The 12,688-nt window shown below is 38.2% G+C and overlaps 1 protein-coding gene across 4 annotated transcripts; it reads right to left on the reverse strand.

Moving 5' to 3' along the window:
* Nucleotides 1-2,288: 2,288 nt before the first annotated feature.
* Nucleotides 2,289-9,121, reverse strand: LOC111264608 (uncharacterized). Of its 4 annotated transcripts, XM_022840658.2 has the most exons (4): nucleotides 8,714-9,118; nucleotides 8,261-8,306; nucleotides 2,981-3,143; nucleotides 2,527-2,621 (listed from the first exon to the last, which is right to left on the reverse strand). In XM_022840658.2, the coding sequence occupies exons 1-3, from the start codon at nucleotides 9,100-9,102 to the stop codon at nucleotides 3,003-3,005; spliced, it is 576 nt and encodes a 191-aa protein (XP_022696393.1). In that variant the 5' UTR covers nucleotides 9,103-9,118; the 3' UTR covers nucleotides 2,527-2,621; nucleotides 2,981-3,002. The 4 variants fall into 4 exon arrangements, 3 of the variants coding, with proteins under 3 accessions (XP_022696392.1, XP_022696393.1, XP_022696394.1); XM_022840657.2 differs by lacking the exon at nucleotides 2,981-3,143 and having other exon boundaries at nucleotides 2,289-2,621; nucleotides 8,714-9,121; XR_015312744.1 differs by lacking the exons at nucleotides 2,527-2,621; nucleotides 2,981-3,143 and adding an exon at nucleotides 6,984-7,256 and having other exon boundaries at nucleotides 8,714-9,111.
* Nucleotides 9,122-12,688: the final 3,567 nt, after the last annotated feature.

A 12,688-nucleotide genomic window follows, 5' to 3' on the forward strand; every position in this document is an offset into this window, starting at 1 on the left:
CTCGAAACCTTTTTTTTTTTTAGCCCACCCTATAGATTATCGATTTTAGAGCGTAAATTTGATAGTATAAAGCTTCTAGTGGAGATCTTCACGAACAATTTGAGTCAGTTACATTGAACTTACCTAAAACGTATATTAAGACACCTGGATTGTCAACAACACGTATTCACAAAAATTCTCCGTTGGAAAAAGCTTTTCAACATTTGCCGCTTCTCTAGTCTTTCAGAGGTTCTATGTAACAATGCCTGCAGTGCTAAAAATATCTATCTCAGAAATTAATGGCTTTAGCCACATTCACATGTATCACGGGTGATACCACGATAGAGCTCAAGTCGCCGAAAATTGATTGGTTTTTAATGAAGTATATGCTTAATAAAGGATCTTTCATTAACCGGGCTCTACTTGGGCCTAAAAGGCCCTACTCTTTTTGAAAAGAGCGGTGCGGGATCGTTTCTTTTTTGTCCATTCTAGCTAAAAGGTATTGGTAAGACTGTGATAGAATGAGGCAATGTTGAACAAATTTCCTACTCATAAACAGAAATGCACCTAAAAATTTCCAAGAAACGTACCTGTCTAATGAAGCAAGGACTTGTCTTTTGCTTTCCGGTGTAAAGAGCTTTACAGTCTTTTCTTACATGGGAGTTTCAGAAAAATGGGCAATCCACTTTTAGGTTATTACACATGAAATTCTTGGCTCCGTGTCAACAAGAATAAAACTAAACTTAAAAAGCGTAGTTTTACAACATGTTTTCCGACAGGAAATGTCTCCGTTAAAGTTCCTTTTACCGCCAGCGGGTACCGCCTGTAAGCCCGTCCACAACGATTTCAAATGAGAAAAAGCAATAATTACACATCGATGCAATATAACGGAGCCCGATAGGTAGAGGTTTCCTTTTAAGAAACCTTAAATTGGAAAATTTAATTAGAAGAATTAGAAATTTAGCATTAGCAGAAAAACTAAGCAATACTTGAAGACATCACATTGACCAAAACGACACCATGGAACCTCAGTAAATGCTAATTGTAGTACATATACGTATTTATGAATAAATTAAAAACCAAATTTGTATTCGGCTTAACATGTTCCACTGAACTGCCGTGAAGTTCTGAATCAGCATTTGAAATCATTGCTTTATCACGGCCTTTTCGCCTCGTAGTGTAAGTTGCGCCGGCTTTAAATTGGCGACCTTTGGCTTCAACTAATGAAGCTCTTTTAGGGCCCAAAATGCCCTCTAAATACCTTCTTTACGCTTTCAATGCTCCCGTTCCTGCAGAAATCGATAGGGAAAACTTGTGCATTTAAAAGTGTTTATTACCATTAAGTGGAAATGAGCTTTTCTCGCCTATCACGACGCACAGGTTGACTTCAAACTCACGTGTATACGGGTACTGCTGTGGAGAATTTTATTTTTTAGTAGTTGTAAAAGTGGTAGTACAGGGTAAAAATAACATCGTGGATGCAGAAGGGCCTTCGTGTTCAATCCGTTACAAAGTTGCGCTATCGTGCTATAAGTGCTATCATCGAGAAGGGTGAGTCTGCCTCGTCTCTCGTTTTTTTTTTATGTTGGATAACTTTGTTTATTTGATGAAAATGGGCTATATGTAGGTTTTTGCTGACAATCATGTTTTTTTACGTGTTTCTCAGCACCTTTCGTTTTTCTGGCCCCAACGAACACGGGCCGTGAGGTTTTAGGATGAAGAATGGACTTAACAAATGGGTCTATGTAGCTTTACTATAGCAACTCATTCCCTTCCTTGGTTTATATTGACTTTCGTCATCCTTGTGAAGGTGAAGTAACGACAATTTGGGCTTTCATTTGTACTAATCACTCGGTTCATGAAGCGCTCAGTTGTTAGGAATGTTTATACTTGTGCCCATCCGCTTATAGTCATAGCACATTGTTATTGAGATTCAAAATAAGTTTCACCATAGGTTTAGAATGGGTTAAATCACAGCCAGCTACTGTTTGCTAACCCCAACTTTGGTACTCCTTAGGATTTTTCATCGTGCGACCAACATCAGTAGCTGTACATATGACAACTTCAGAGTAAAAATCCTTCAATGCTATCACATTACTTTTCTACATGTAGTCCTATTAAGTCAAGATGCCTGCCAATGGTTCAGCTTTTTGGCAAGTTTGCGAGTTGATTGGAGACCATTTGTTTGCTTCGAAGTTCTCGTCAAGTTGGCCTCAATCCCGCATGGTCGGCCCGAACGGATTGTATTCTTAACTTTGAAAAATCCATTTTGAAATTTCGCAAATCATCGGTGAGTGCTTCTTTCGGGCATGGAATTCACAACGTGCACAACATGAATATCCCGGGCAGCCCGGGTTATTACTCGATATACTCGGGTATATTACACGATATTAATAGCTGTAGGAAATGTACTTTTTAACCAAGCCCCAATTCTAAACCAAACCCCACACAATGAAATTATAGCGGATTCTCGGTGGCAAGAAACAGTGGTTTCCGATACTATATAAGGAGTAGAAAAACGGTGAAGTGATCAAGGAAAAGAATACGTTTAAAAAATCGTCATGGCATTCAGTTTGTTTATTTCTTGTGGATGTTGTTTCGATTCGCAGTCCTCCAAACGCAGAGTCGAGATCATCGAACATCTGTCGAATGAATTAAGTTACATAATTAGCAAGACGGATGTGAAGGTACCTGCCTTACACAGCGGCGCATACGCATAACTAAACAATTCTAAAAAAACAATCCTTTTGAAGCATTTCATCGCTACATTATGCTATTGATAAGCCTAATTACTTTAGTAGACCCAAGTGTAAGGCTGGCGCTAAGGTCGAGGTTGAATAACAATCTAGAAAAAATCAAATAAAACATCTACTTTGTGTCTATTAGTAAACAACGATTTATAATTACCCATTGCATACACATATGATTAGCTTCATAACTTTTGCCGTACTTTAATACTGTAAGATTTGTACCTGAGGTCGGCATAAACAATTCAACCTACCGTATCCACAATTTCGTTAAGTTCAAACGCCAAGTCCCTCTTCGAAACGCCTGGATCGCCAGAAATGCATTTTCGATTTATCCGTTGTGTCTTTCCCGCTCTGATACGTAGGAATCTGATCGTGTTCTTTCAGCTGGGGCGTGTTTAATCGCAATGCGATAAGCTGTTCATTTCGAGAAGCCAAAAAAGTTTATGTTTATGATGAGTGGTGGGGGATGGTTGAAGGGGGTCGTTGTGTGGAGACATTGGACAATCGTTAATCTCCGTCCGCATTCCGAACACGTGGTTTCTGCCCCCGTTGTGATGAGTTTGTGGCTTTATGCCGGAGAGCACTGGTCTTCTTTTGTACCAAAAAGAACGGGTCAGCGTGCAGCGGCTTAAATAAACCGTTCGCCGTAATCTGTCCAATTCATCTCGACCACCCTACGACGAACCACGCATATATATATATATATATATATATGGTATCGGCAATCTCGTAAACGATTGTAATTTCTCTGGTGGTCGGCCTCGGCCCGATAAAAAACTTGAGGAAACTTAATTTTTAAAACTTGAAAATTACAAGGACTTGAATTGTTCAAAGTAAGTGGCATCATTGCGGAATTCGCTATAGTTGCTATAGGAATTTCGCTATAGAGCAGCGCAGCGTAATTGAGATACATGTTTAAACGTCATGAAAGACAAAAAACGTTTGTTATAAGTGCAAGAGTAATATTAAATTGCACATAAGTTTCGCATAGAGTAAACTTGGCCTTTTGGTTCCTTTTCAGGGAGTAGATGCGGCCAAGCGAGTTTGCGTGTGGTGTAGTTCCAACTACGCGGGGACAAGCCCCCATCGAACGTTTGAGGTTTCCCTTAGTCACATCAATTATTTGGAAAGAAAACTTATGGGCGATAAAAGTTAACGAAACTAAACCAGAAATTGATAGTTACACGAGTAAATCAAATCGTTGATCTTTTGGAACTTATTTCTAAGACTGAACGCGGTGAAACTGGGCCAAACATAGCAAATCATCCGGAATCTTCCGAATAGGTGGAGGGTCTTTACTTCAAACGACAGTACTTCGGTAATAACAATTATTACTAAAAAACGTAGATACTAGGTAGGTACTATTTTATGAAAGTTAAATGATCTACTAAATAATCTGACTGAATTAAGAAAGTACGTTGTGACGAGTAATTCGACTAAAGTGAACATTCAAAACAGATTGTTGGTACTAAACTTAAAATTGGTAACCGAGGCACAGCGAACTCTTATGTGACGAATTAGCTCAGTTGCGGTGAATATATAAGAAAAACACGGAGGAGTTCTAAAAGACATCTCAGCGTTTATGTGCTATATATATATATATAACTATTTTATGTCTTTTTTAAATCGATCCAAAACAAAAGACAACGCTGTAACTACAGATCAAGGCCTAAGCAAAAAAGCAAATTAGTGACTGCAACTAAATAACGGCTATTTCGCAAGTCACATTTACATTATACGCACTTCTATTATAGATCAGATCTGTTGAGACACCCCAGTAAACGCATATATTTATGTACACATATTTGGCCTCAGATCTGTTACTGGTTATCATAAGCTGACTCCGGTTCTCGGGCTGGTTTCAGCACTCCTGATTTAAATGGCGTACTTGACGTGAACGATTACTGGCACGATAACTTAAGCCACGTCTAACATAGCTACTGACGAGTTTATCGAAATCAAAGTATTGTCCATAATATACCTCTGAATCCCTTCGATAAGTCTCGAGGTTTGTATGGTACTTTTGCTACCGTGATCCCTTCGTCTGTTGAACGTCCTTGCAAGTTTCGCTGTGGTTTTGATCAGAGTCCATTCAGCGCGGAAATATTCAATAGCAATTACCTCTTTGATCATTATTCGGAATTGAACTTCCTACTCTATGTTGTTCTGTATCGATACGTTCTATGTGAAACAGTATCTCTTAGAATGCACGGCTGTCAGATGAAGGCATTGCTCAGAGGAATAGATTTTACGCCAAAATGTCTCTTAACTACATAGCCTACTTCTGATAACAACTTTGCGACGGTACGTCGTAGGGAGACGACCTGCATTGGAAAACTTCCCATGATTACTATCACGGTGTAGGCGAACGAGATTCGCGTGGGAAATACATAGTGCTTAAAAACTATATTACGGGTTTTGGAGTAACGCGGATAGCGATTTAAGGTTATTTGCTAGAAGTTTAAAATGATTATCATTTATTTTACTTAGGCCATACCACAAACTATGTAGTATTTACGTGTCGTTGACGGAACTTCAGTAGCGACGTCTGCCTTCCGCCATTACATATCAATATGTGTAAACTTGACGTGTTATGCATTATAAAATTACGAATAGCTTGAGCATAAAAAAGCTTCAGCGTTCCGATAGCTATCGATTGAGCTAAAAATCTCTTCTCCAGTTCGCTTGATATTTTCATCCTTTGCGTTATTGCGCTGAACCTGCAACAGCTCTTACTTTTCTAACCGCCGGCATTCAGAGTTACTGAATAGAGTGACACATTCGATAGCGTCCCACACGATGGGCTTCCATGGACAAGGCATTATGCCTTTCGGGCGAATATACTTCGCCGAGAAACCCATATACTATCCGCAGCACAACACGTGGGCATATTTAAATGCCCTGATTGAATGACTTGCTTGATCCTTGAGTTAATGAACATCTAGTTTTACTTTCAAAAACATGTTGACCAGTCTCCAGAATTGGATGATTGTATCAGGCATAACTGCAATTATCAATTATTTGCTATAATGCATACTTAAGCATCCGAAGAGTGAGACTGTGTAGTAAAGCTGAGAGAAATTTAGCAAGGAAATCTCGAAACTGTGAAAGTAGCGACTTCAGTCGTGAGCATTATAAAGAGTGAACTAAGCGCTTTCTATGGATGTTCTAATACGTGAAGGCCTCAACATTTTTAGTTCTTGCGTGGTGGAACTGTGACGTTTGGCGATAGCTTTTTTGTTCGGCAAAAAGTTTTCTCCATAAGCAGGTCACCCCGTCTAGGTTGAACATGCGCTTGACCTATTCTATAGGAGGCAAAAAGTAACCTTAAGTCTTGGGCTTCCATTATGTGGAGTATGCACCCTATAGTATTGTCGTACGAGTACTGCATTTGAACTTAACACTCAAGTAACTGAGTAGGTAATTGGTTGCAATTTAAAAGGACGCTGATAGGAAAATTCATCCAAACTCCAAAAAAGCTCACCGGAATGACATTATATCTGACTTAACACTGCGTATAAGGACGTGAACTGTGCTCAAATAGCTTCCAAAATCAAGTGATAAACGGCATTGTTTAAGCCCAATTCAAAGATGATTTTATTGCTGATTTGATTAACTCTGGGACATAGCTAACCTAAATGATCTACGGCTTTCCAACTGGGTCATGAGTTGTAGTATATAACCTGCGGCTATTAAATTCTGAATCGTTATAGAATCACAAGTGCCAGCAGGTTGATTTAGCAGAGAACTGTATTGACAAGTGACATATAAAGGTGCCTTTCTTCAAGGCACCTCTTTGAGCCATAATTTGGCGGAATGACAACATCTATCAGCACGAAGTATGCGGGTAGCGGCGCATACGTTGCCATGGAACGAACCCGAGAACTTGTTTCGAGTATGAGAGACATGCCAAGTTTGTTGAAATAGGAAATCCGCTAAATGAGATCACGCAGAAAAGATCCCAGTTTGTCGTCTATTAGTAAGATTGTTTCACCTTCGTATTCTTCTGTTAGGGCTAAAATTATTGGCTATAGTCCGGCCGCATCCAGGTAAGTAGGCCCAACGAAAAAGAGAAGTCGGCAAGAACTTTCAAACGACAATACTAGCAAAACTCAGTACCATATTGTGCGAGATAATACCAAATTTGCCACTCAGTACCTTCATTGTAATTCAAACAAAATCGCGCTTATCACGCAAACAAAAACGGCTGTGTTAAAATAAGAACTAACTAACTGCAATAATTATGGAGTAAAGTTGAAAAGCAATGGCGATTTTCATTTATTATACAACTATTTTACATTAAGTTACAAGACATTACTCCTCGGTCAAGAAACATATTGCTAAAATATCAAATAATGTTTACATTTATACAAATTTATTTACTCTGTTTTTGCTTTTGAAAAACGCTTTGTTTAATATGTTTGATAAATGGCCATTCAATGAAATGCGCTCAGTGCTTGGTGAGATCGACGTCCTTCATATCTTCCCCTGATGAAAATCATCTGCCTTTTGGTTACACGGCAAAATCTTCTAAATGAATATATGCAAGAGAAAGCAAAAACCACAGTATTGTATAAGAGGACCTCGTGTCTCAACAAGAAGTGCGTTTAAAAAAAGTCAAAAATCAATTACGACATCACACTGTTATACAACGATTTCTCCGAATGCACTTACAAGAAAACTGTCTTAGTCTGTACATAAGGTCTGTACGGCCTTAATTCTAGGTCTGTAAAAAACATATTATCAGAGCTAGGCTTTCTTCTAACAGTTCTTAAAATTCGCCGTTTTCGTAGAGCTACAAACATTCCATTATTCTAGCTGCAAGAAGATTATCACTAATCAAGAGTTTTACACGGTAATAGCAGCTAGTGGCTGTTACGATGCTGAGCAAATAATGCCTAACGGTAGTACCGGGCGGAAGGCTCGAAATAAAGTTTAGGAGGTGAAACTTGGATAAAAACAAATCCTTTGCATCGGCAGTAAAGCATGTAAAACAACGTATACCATAAAAAAAGCTTAATCTTGAACGCATAAAAAAAATATTTGATATATAGTTTTCAATTAAATTTAAAGAAAATAACAATTCGCTATTTACAAGGCATGTGGTACCCACAGAAAGCTTTTTGATAGTACCTGAATTACCACTTTACAGCTTACCCTTATAAAGTTATTCTAAAATATGTAAAAATAGGTTTCAAATCTCCTTTACGTACAGAAAAAAAATATTTTCTGTCGACATAAAATATATAACTCTCTCCTTACATGTGTCTTTACTTAGTAATATATTTATATACGTTTTCCGTAAACATATTCTTAAATAACTCCATAATAACTCGTCTCTCTCTCTCTCTCTCTCTCCACGCTAAGGACTAACTTATACGCACTATGAGACGTAAATATTGCGACCAAATGATTTTTCTGAGGTATTGCCAACCTTAAGATAGCGCTTAATCTGTTGTTTTATCGCAGTCATTTTGCTTTTTAGTCTTATTTGCTTCTGCTTTCACGTGATGATTTTTACTGATTACTACCTTAAATGATGCGACTTCAAGTTTCCTCGTTTGGGTACTCCGCTGCCTGGAAACAATAAACGAGAGAAGGGTGTGTATTTAATTTAAATCACTATAAAACTACTGGGAAGCAATTGGTTTCCAGTATAAAGCTAGCTTAGTAAAACTTGAACATATCTTGGTGTAGTAGTAAATATGTATGTCTAATGTATTTAACAGCCCTTTGTAGTGGACACCTTACGTTCATTCCACAAAGTACCTTGGAGCTATGATATATATGTAAATGTTTACATCTATACCATGCTATCGATAATATTAATAGTTACCATAATTATACTATTAACCAATAATTAGTTCAATTAATTCCCTGTAAACGGCTCCTATTCGGACTAAATATATAAACAAAAACAAATACCTATTTGTTACTGACAACCAGCCGTCTATTGCCTACCTTCAATCGTAAAAACCTTTTACCTGAGATCTTCATTTATGATTCGTGCGATGGTAGCTTTATCCACACGAACTTTTCTTGCTAAAGTTCTCCGTGAAACGGAAGGGCCATCCAAAATATATTTTTCTACGGCGTCGATTAACTTTGGAGTCCGCGCTGTTTTTTGTCGGTCGTGAATCTTCCGCTTTGCTATGCTCATACATTCCTTTTCATCTTTTGCAGCCCAGTACTTAAATGCTATATTGTACACTGTCGATCTCGGGTAACCGAAAAAATTAATGATTGCAGCCGGAGTTCGCCCGGCGTGAAGACATTGGACAATGGCTAATCTTCGCTCATATTCCGGTGATGAAGTACTTTTTTTCGCCATGACTGTTGGCTTGTTTACATGATTTTCGGAACGAGTTTTCATCTAGTAGTCTGGGCTTCGAATGAGCGCATTAATAAAAGCGCGCAACTGTTTGAAAAAAATAACAAATTTAAAAACTCCATACAGTGTAGAAAGGAAAGTTAATGCTCGCAGTGAGAGTTAGTCTAATGTGAGGATATTGAACAATACCTAATATTTGCTCACCTTCGAAAGACGAAGCTCCTACCCTCATAATAAGCCGGTCTTTTTTTTCTAATACCTATGATCAAAGATGTACGCGTCCCAAATATATCAAGCTGCCCGCCAAAATTTGTCAAAAACGTTTATGAAGCACCAGGAAGAACACTCTCAGTGAGTCTTAAAACTATTAAAATAGGCTTAGTTGATTACGTAAAACGGCTAAGAGATAGATAAGAAAAATCTAGGCACTAACCTCCCCCATTCTATATGACTTTATTATTGGCTTCCGTAACCTCGAAAAACATCCGACCATATTGCAATACGGCCTTATATAATCTTCTTCTTAGGCAAATTGTTAAAACCATCGATCCACCAATTATCTCCATGCGTTTGCGATATGCCGCTTTCCTATCAAACGTTGTAGATTCTGGTCTACAGTTATTAGAACAGCACGCCGTTTTTGTCATATTATATATATAATATGAGAGTCACGATACACTTTGTTTGCGCTAGGAGATTAGCTCAATAAAAACGTCGAGTGCGAAAATGTGAAACACAGTTGTTAAAAACCCTACAGCTGTTTTTAACAGCCACTTTCCAGAACGGTCCTTCTCTAGAAAATAAATATTTTCTAAAGTACTAAGGCTTTAAGCCGTGCGGGCCTTCGCTTGACGTATCAAAAGAGACATGGCACCCAACAGGAAGCTCAGCAACCGAGGCATAGATTATAGGCAGTCTAAATAAGCAACGTGTTACAATTATTGTCTCTGAGGCATCTTTTTGTACCATTATGCGACGGCATTACGAAGTCTATGCATACAACTTCGTGGGCGTGATCAATAATACGTCATATTGAACTTGAATTAAACAAACCACTTATTTTCTCGTTTCATTGTTGAATTTAATGGTCCGTCGAAGTTGCTGAAGTGAAGAGTGTGATAAATGGGCATTACGGGAGAACGGCCCCAGATTATTGCCTATTTAGTAAAGGTAACGTTTTCTCTGACTTCTTGTATGCATAGTAATACTGCGCTTAAAACTGTGTGGAGTCGCTTTTGGCTCTAACGGTTCCTTCGCTCGTAAGCAAAGTTAAGGAACTTCAATAAAACCGTTTTACTTCAGAATCCTACTCGGCCCTAATTCGAGCTTATCTAAGCATCGTCGTCATCATGCTAGATTGACTTGTTAATCTTTTAGAGCGCACTGCAAAAAAAAGTTACAAATTTCTTAATGGTCCTAGAAATTAGTTGTAAACAATATCATACAAACGCTTTGTTGAATTAGTAGATTGATTAACATGGCTTACACTTGTTCTTTTTTTTTTTAAATTTTTCAGTTGTTTTCCAGTAAGGTAGCTCCTTATATTTCGTTGTTTCCCTGTCTGTGACATATCTAGCATCAATCTATACAACTAAATACAGAAAATTCTGTTATTGTCGTAATCTTTCAGAGGCGCGTTCGGAAAGACACAAAATCCGATGATCCAACTTCGTTTATGCAATAGAAATTATTACCTGGCTATAGTAACTACTTGATGATATTTCAAAATAATGGCATTGATTTATTTATTTAGATTTTGTCACAAGACACTCTGGCATGCATCGTATTGCAGATGCCGCTACAATCAATTGACCCCCAAAAGGAATCGCTTTAAGTATCGTTCGATAAGTTATTATTGGTACATATGAAAATACCTTTCTAACGCATAACAATAAATTATTTATACAAATAATGTTTACGTTTGTACAAATGCAAAAAAAGGTGTGGAAAATAAGGATTTCAACCTTACGTATAGGTCTCTGCCACTCCAACGTATCGCCCAACAAGACACTCTGCGTGGCGGTTATTTCACTAGTCAACACGAATAGTATTTATGTTCTACATTATTAAGGAGTGCTAGTTGCTAGAAGATTGACGGACGCGAAAGCTTGACGAATTTGGGCATCTAGTAGGCATACTAGATGATCGTGGCGAGGGGCTATGAGGACCTAATTTCATAAAAACCTGCTCCTAGAGAAGTTCCATTTTGAGCATTTTGAGTTAACGAGTGTCTGTAGATGTACTCTGAGAGCATGGTAAAACTCTAGAACAAGTGATATTCATTCTGCAGGCACACGTCGGCACCTAATAAACCAATAATAAAACGCTAATGTCACAGTATTTTATCGCCCGCTATTGCTCTAATGAAAGGAAAGTAGAATATTAATAAAATCATAGCATTATGTGGTATTCAGTACCGCAACGAATAAGTCCTTGAAGAGCGTTGTCTTGGTACGTTTTTAGAGGATCTTTTACTTAGCAGTTTCATCTATTCAATTCCAAAAACGACGATGTTTTACGTGTTTGTTGCGTGATTATGGAGCTTAACATTAATGATTGTAGCAAAGGGACATCTTTTTCAAGCATTAATTAATACCAAATTCAAGATTTAATAGCTTCTGTGTCCGTCCAATTAATAGAACAACACATTATTACTGCACCGTTGCGGGGAATTTACCTTAAAAAATAATCGGTGATAAAACCTGCATTGCCCTGCCCCGATGTCCACAAGTTCTCAGGGATGGACCCACTATACGGACGTTGAAGGTCTCTGAAAGTGCCCTATTTTTCTTGTCCAGCAAACCTGGCTACAAGAAGAATACGACTAATCTAAGATTAAAAAACAGTAGCGGTTAGTGGTTCTTGGGAAGACTGTAAAATATCAGCTAATCGGAATAACAATAGTAAAATAAATAGTCGGCATTAAATAAATTGTGTAAAGCCACGGGAAACGTTTGTCTTTGATTTGGGTTTGATATGCTTCTATTAGTTATGTTCGAGGGAACGGCTGTAACGCTTGGTCTTTGAAGTGAAACATTTGTGAGACAAATGGTTGTAGCAGTTTTCTAACGGCCGATTTATTTTCTCTTTGATAAACTTGCCCGTGCAAAGTTATGGACCCAACATTAACTTTTGTGTGCTACTCGTGGACCCTATATAAGTCCGAATATTGTTTCAAAAAAATCCATAAAAATGACTGTAGTCGAGTTTTTTGACATGGCCATTGCTATTGCTTTTTTGTTAAACGTGAAACGAGCTACCAAAAAATCTACTATGAAACAGACTTTTTTTAACAATTCTGGTCACTGCCAGGAGATTAGCTCCGTCGGGCGTTAAGACCCGAACACGACTATTTAAAATTCGCTTGCGAAACATTACTAGCGTCTGCCGCCAACGGTTTTGTGAAGCTGCCTCTGCTTAGTAGGTCTATGAAATGCCGATCTCTCAGGTCGAGCGAGTTTTTACGAGGAGTGTTTTGTATGGAAGCGCGAATTCTGATTCGCTAACAGAAAACTTCCTTACCTTCAGAGGCAACCGCAAGCAACTTCGGCGGATGGCACGCAAAGACGGTTCCCTTCGGTGCATCCATTTTGCGCTTTTATTTAACGGCGTTACGGTATTTATATAT

This window comes from Varroa jacobsoni, unplaced genomic scaffold (genome assembly GCF_002532875.2).
Source record: "Varroa jacobsoni isolate VJ856 unplaced genomic scaffold, vjacob_1.0 scaffold_880, whole genome shotgun sequence".
Lineage (NCBI taxonomy): Eukaryota > Metazoa > Arthropoda > Arachnida > Mesostigmata > Varroidae > Varroa > Varroa jacobsoni.